Source organism: Ornithodoros turicata, chromosome 1 (genome assembly GCF_037126465.1).
Source record: "Ornithodoros turicata isolate Travis chromosome 1, ASM3712646v1, whole genome shotgun sequence".
NCBI lineage: Eukaryota > Metazoa > Arthropoda > Arachnida > Ixodida > Argasidae > Ornithodoros > Ornithodoros turicata.
Window position 1 is genome coordinate 104,916,235 of NC_088201.1, and position 6,835 is coordinate 104,923,069.

The window sequence follows — 6,835 nt, forward strand, 5'->3', positions numbered from 1 at the left end:
TACTAATGGATATATATATATATATAAAGAAGGGGAAAAAGCCATTAAAAAAATAAGTAAATGATGCTAGACGTGTTTGAAATTCAAACTTACAGATTAAAACGGCTTCTATGGCTGCACGTAGAGAAACAGATACTCATTGAACGATGCGACAGCACCAGAGGACACGTGTTTCGCCGTGTTTGCGGCTCGTCGGCCCTGGGTAGCTGCGCATCGTTCGGGATTGGCAAACCAGGGGTCACTCAGCGAGCGATATACACCTGGGAGGGTGACTGAGCACTCCTCAATGCCACAGTGCAAGCCAGTGAATTATAAAGAAGGGGAAAAGCCATTAAAAAAATAAGTAAATGATGCTAGACGTGTTTGAAATTCAAACTTACAGGGGCCGACGAGCCGCAAACACGGCGAAACACGTGTCCTCTGGTGCTGTCGCATCGTTCAATGAGTATCTGTTTCTCTACGTGCAGCCATAGAAGCCATTTTAATCTGTAAGTTTGAATTTCAAACACGTCTAGCATCATTTACTTATTTTTTTAATGGTTTTCCCCCTTCTTTATAATTCACTGGCTTGCACTGTGGCATTGAGGAGTGCTCAGTCACCCCCCCCCCCCCCCAGGTGTATATCGCTCGCTGAGTGACCCCTGGTTTGCCAATCCCGAACGATGCGCAGCTACCCAGGGCCGACGAGCCGCAAACACGGCGAAACACGTGTCCTCTGGTGCTGTCGCATCGTTCAATGAGTATATATATATATATATATATATATTAGTTTTTTATTGAATTTTTAGCTCAACGTCAGCGCTTGTTCGTGTCCTTCTGTGGTCCCTCTCTTGCTTGTGCATGTTGAGTAAGGGTATATTTCCACTATTCAACATATTTATGAACCTGAGTTCGGCTGTGGCCAGTGCTCCCTTCTTGCAGTTCACAAGTGCACAGCGGACGTCTCTGCGTTACGTTTCGTTCTTGTTATGCCATTGGGTAGTTGAACATGTAGAGGACGATGGACTTCCTCTACATGAGTCCTGACCGGCGATGATGGAATGTCCCAGCGGGCAGATATGCGTGGCCTCACGCTAGGACGGTGCCGGTAGAACTGGCGTGCCAGCGCCGTAGCGCGTGGCAGCAGAGGCGCGTCGTCGTCGTCTTCCACGGGCCGCCACATCACTCCCCCCTCACACGCGGAGCGGTGCATGCGGTTGAGGTCCGCGTCGATACCATGAAGAGGAGAATGAGGACGACTCGTGGATGGTTTGACGATTGGCTAGACGGCTTGCGATTGTGGCTGTTAATGCAGCAGGTGGATGGCGGGAACAAGGGCGCTGGATCCGGGCGGGTTCCAGAGATGAGTTGTGAGTGCTGAGTGGTTGAGTGCGTTGTGTGGCGTTGAGTTGCTGTGTTGCTTGTTGCTGAGGGAGTGCGTTGAGTGATCGTTGTTGAGAGCTGTTTGTTGCTGATTGTGGTGAGTTGCTGAGTGGGCGACAGTACCGCGACCGGTACGACAGCGTGAATGCCGGTTGCCGCCAGAGAAGTGCCGGAGAGGACCATCATGAAGCAGGTGGAGGCCGGAAAGACAGCTTACTGTGGTCTCCCTGCGGGTCCCCGGTGGAACGGTGGTCCCGGTGCGCCTTGCCTGGTAGAGGGTGGTTCGCTGCTGGTTTGCCGACGAAAAATTTAGGGTATTGAGTGGCCGAATTACGCCGAACATGGTGTTCGCTGTTCGGGTCACCAAATGTAGAGGACGATGGTCTTCCTCTACATGAGTCCTGACCGGCGATGATGGAATGTCCCAGCGGGCAGATATGCGTGGCCTCACGCTAGGACGGTGCCGGTAGAACTGGCGTGCCAGCGCCGTAGCGCGTCCCTTACAAAAATATGTACTGAGGTTCAATTGAAACTTCATTGACATGTGTCAACGGACCTTATGGTTATTATGTTGAAAAGCGCAAGCATTTCCATTGAGGGATCTGTTGACTCCTTATTGCCAACTGTTGAAAAGTGGCCACCGCGTGCTTTCTGAAATTCTGTTGAGCTGTACCTTCTGAAATCCTATGGAGCTTTTCAGACAGAAAGGCTGTGGCTTTTCTATTGAGTATACATTGAAATTAAATATGTGCTGCTGTTTCTGCAAACCAGTCTAAAGAAGCGTAGTAAATTAGCACACAGGAGACAACGATGAGATACTAATACTTACTTTATTACATTCTTTATACAGTATTGCACACTACCCGTGTACTACCCGTGCACACTCAGTGTTATCACAGCATTATGAAAACATGTCCTACAGATGACATGAACGTAGAGGGTTTGACATCCCTTTCATTTACTTCATCTCCCGGGCCAAGAGTGATGCAAGGCTATTTTTGATGTATGCCACACTTGCTTGTGGAAATTTGCTGCATGTGTAGCCTATAATGTGAAAAACAATGTGTATGAATATTACTTACAATGCTCTCGCATGAGCTTATCCAATGGCTATGTGAAAATACTAGAATTAAACAAGCACCCTTCATAGGCACATCTGGTGACGGTTATTTGGTCTTTCAAACCTCATTCTGCACGTGTCATTTGCTTTCAGCAGCAGCAGAGCCATTCTCACAAACCTTGGTAAATTAGCCAAGCACCTTTTGGGTTCACGACTCAGAAGTCTGTGTCAACTAGATGCCAATTCACTAAAATCCAACCAAGTATTCATGATCTACCATGACAGAAAAAGAAAACAACAACGTAGGATGAGCATTTCGATGCATCCTCAGTCATGAACTTTTCCAGAACTTCACTCTTCGTCCGAAGAGAGGTGGTTGTTACGCCACAAAAACATGACAAAGATCGGATAGGTGCCTACAATGTTATCGTGGAAAAGTGGGATGATACGCAAAATTATTAGAAGCTGGTTGGGCTAGCTGGATATCACTAGCGCCGCCCGATAAATAATGTAATAAAGTCTTCATGTGCGGCAGCCGCACTCCAGGCAAATATTCATGTGCACCTGGCAGTGGATATACCAAAATGCTGCATCCTGTTCTTTTTCTTTCCTTTTTTTTATGCAGTAGCCTACCAATACAAACTTGGATTTTGGAGAAATGCAGTGGGTTCTGCAAGGACTCCACAGTTGTGCAAAAAAGCGACCTTGGGTTAGCTAATTTCAAAGCAGAATTTGAGAAAATCGTTATATAATGATATAAGCAGAAGAAACCCACGTAACAAGGAGGTAAAAAAATTTACTAAAACTAAGCATAATAGACGTCTCCAATTGCCACGTTTTTCATTTACAATTTCAGGATGCTGCTGCTGTGACACCCTACAGTCTATACCGAATTTGGAAAATGAGCTACTTTTTGCGGACAGCATTACATCAACAGTATGAAGCAGATATAGGCATTATGCGCACGGCATTCATCGAATCTTCTTCTACAATTCTCTGTACCCATTAAGCCAAGAATATGAAAGCTTAATGAGTAGAGCCTGAAGTTTTCGGGAAATATTTTTTTCTAAATTCGGAAGATAAAAATACGGTAAATAAACATGTGCTCTACATTCATGTGAATTCGGGTGGAAAAACGTCCAGTAGGCTAAATTCTGGGAGAAATTGGGCTCAGTTACTCAAAATAACTGTACTGGCTTGGTACAAACAGTGATGTAGCTGTATTTGCTGCCAACCAAGTATGTTATTGCATTCCTACAGACATCCCAGTGAGGGGAATTATCCGGGTAAAAATCGAGTTCCGTAAAGAGGCAACCTTCAATTCAGGGTGCAAATTCGGGGAAGAATAGGGTAAAACCCTAAAACTTCAGGCTCTATTAATGAGCAAGAAGTGTATTGTGTGAGCCCGAATCCACGTGTCACGTTACTTTGTCATAATGCTCAGTATTCGCAAGATCTGCATATTTGAAGCAAGACGTAAGTTGTGTAAGCAGCAATGGCAACAATGGAAGAACTACAGAAGCGGGTTAAACATGTGTAAGGATTTGCTGTGAGCCAGGCTAGAACAGAACTCTGATGCCATTAGTGTGGAAAGCTTCCAGAAAACACCCACAACACCATTCTTTGCACAGTTTGAAACCTACATTTCCTCATCTACTGCATGACATTGAGACACTTAATACTACGCCCAATTTTAGCCATGAGGATAAAAATATCTACCATCAATAATTTAAAATAAAATATCTATCATCAATAATGAACTAGATAGCACGTGACAACAAAACAGAGGGACAAAGCCAGACAAGCATATTTACCTATGACAGCATTGACGCGTATCGGGTCGAGGGCATCTTTAGCTGGTCTCTCCTTCTGAGCATTGCTCTTCATACCAAAGAGGGATCTTCCTCGCAACTCTTCTTCGGCAAACACATGACGCAAGAGAGAGCGCGCAAGCTTCCCAGGGCCACTCTGACAGCTGCGTTCCAATCTCTCAATAATGTTCTGTTCAACGAGTACTCCGCTGCCGATGTCGACCTGCAAGCACATTTTTGTTTCAAGATAAGAAATTTTCCATTTCAGTTTTTCTCAGGCACTTGACACGCATACTGGAAAAGGCACATTTAACAAATCCTGAAACACGTGCGTTTAATATCCGTCCCCCATTTTGATATGCAAATGAGCCAAAACCGAAACCACTGCGACCATGAACGTGGGAGTACAGCCAACACCACCTAGACAAAGAGAGCCTGTTTGCTCATCAACGTGACATAAGAGTAAAGGAATTTGGGCTTGTGGTACACGAACGTGATGAAAAGAGCGCTGCAAGACGAAGACAAGACACATAAGAGACACACCAGTGCGTTACCGGTGTCTCTCTTACGTCTCGTCTTCGTCTTGCAGCACTCTTTTCATTATGTTCGTGACATAACAGTTAAGAGTCAGCCAATCAGGATCATATTTTAAATGGTTTTAAATGGCCGTAGTCAATCATGAACGTGCTTTCGGTCGTCTGCCAGTTGTGATTGAACGTCCCCGCGTACTAAATGTGAAAGCTTGGAAGTAAAGCGCAGGACGGTCTCAATCATTTCCTAAGACTGATTTTCTGGAAAGCATCTTGCCCTTTTTGTCTAAACATTTAGGTGTGCATGTTCCTAGAGACCTGCAATCATTTGGGGGTTCTCACAAAGGTGAATCGCAGTAGGAGACGAAGTCCCTTAATCGAAGGATGGAGAAGAGGCAATGCACAGCCTTTCCCTATCTAGGTGGTGCTGGCACCTATTTCACATCAGAGGGCCACATGCTTTGGAGCACTGGAGATAACTGTACTACGTACAGCTAAGCTGGTCAGAGAAACCGCTGTCCAGCCAAGATAAGCTGCTGATGGTGAGGATAACGTGATCCTCAGGCGTGTTTTTTCGGTTTCGGTTCATCTGTGTATCAAAAATTGAGGATGGATATTTTGGCGTGCATACATGTTTCACGATTTTTTAGACGTGGAACGGCATTGAACGATAGTCCCTCAATCTCCCCTCTCACTTTTGTCCAAAGTTACATACGTACATACATATTTTATTTCCATCAGTAGATGGGAGGAGTCGAGGCTAAAAGCCAAAGAGCTTGAGAGTTCTGTTTTAAAAAAGTCAATGAATTTCAGGTAATTATTCATTTGGCAGTTACACACTCTGCCTGGCCGTAGAACTCAACTGCAAAAACTACCTCTATATCACTCTCAAACCTTTTGTTATAAAAAACCTGTAAACTGTAAAAATAAAAAAAAATGTATTTGTGTGTTTACCTAAGATATTGGTAGTCATAGCAGTTCTAAGTTACCATCTTTCCTGCTGTTATTTCACTACTCCAGAAAATGCGGAGCATTTCTGCAGGGAATGACTTTTGAGCAAGCATGCCAGAAGGCTACGAAGCTAAAAAAAGGAGAAAAAAAAGAAAGACTTAAAAGTGGATTTTATATTCATGTGGAACATGCACAGTTCCGCCTTTAGCTTCCGCGTGAACCGTTATTTGAATCGGTCACCGGTAATTTTTTTTTAACGGTTCTGTTACAAGATGGCGTAGACAGTTTCGATTCGGTTCAGTTCAGGTTTGAACAAAAATTTTTGGGTCGGGTTTGGTTCGAATCTATGATCCAAACTACCGTTTAGAAGCAACTGCAGTTATGGAACAGGCTCATCCACTTGCATAGTTCGAAAGAACAATCACGCAACAACGTAACTCTTGCATAAAATAAAACCCCCGAGACTAGGGAACACGAAAGGACAGACACAAACACGAAGACTTCGTGTTTGTGTCTGTCCTTTCGTGTACCCTAGTCTGGGGGTTTTACATTATGCATCATCTTCACCAGCTCGCTTGCTTCCTAGCCATTTTTTCATTGTAACTCTTGGCTTTGCTGGTACCCACCTTCGGAGACGGCAGTACAACCTCTGGCATGTCTCTCTTGTCTAGTATCTTTCGCAGCCTTTTTACCATTTTCGCTGGCTCTGGAACAATTAAGCAGGGACATTGTTCTAGGTAATACGTGCAATACCCAGGTCTGCTCTGTATTGATGTAAAGCTGGCTTCTGCACACATGACAATTAATAATATTACTCTGGTATACACAGCCAATGTATTTAAGCAGCACTTACAGCTCCAGGGGGTACCAGAGTGAAAAGGCATCATATATTCAGAAACAATACACTGCTAGGCTACTGCATACCAGATGCCTTCTCCGCTGCCTCTAGCGACCTTTTCAGGGCGTCATTTTCGTCCTTTAGCCTGAGGTTTTCAGCAGTCAGGGCCTCAATTTTGGTTGCACACATGCTGCAGTCATCCTATAAAATTACAAAGCAGATTCACTCTACAAAAATACAAGGAATGTAGTGAGTTAAGTAACAAAATGATGTGACACATTCA

General features: G+C 44.4%; 1 protein-coding gene across 1 annotated transcript; it reads right to left on the reverse strand.

Annotated features, from left to right (window-relative positions):
- Positions 1–2,223: 2,223 nt before the first annotated feature.
- Positions 2,224–6,404, reverse strand: LOC135367313 (uncharacterized). Its single transcript, XM_064600525.1, has 3 exons — positions 6,341–6,404; positions 4,237–4,456; positions 2,224–2,406 (listed from the first exon to the last, which is right to left on the reverse strand). Exons 1-3 carry the CDS (start codon positions 6,368–6,370, stop codon positions 2,321–2,323), a joined length of 336 nt encoding a protein of 111 aa, XP_064456595.1. The 5' UTR covers positions 6,371–6,404; the 3' UTR covers positions 2,224–2,320.
- Positions 6,405–6,835: the final 431 nt, after the last annotated feature.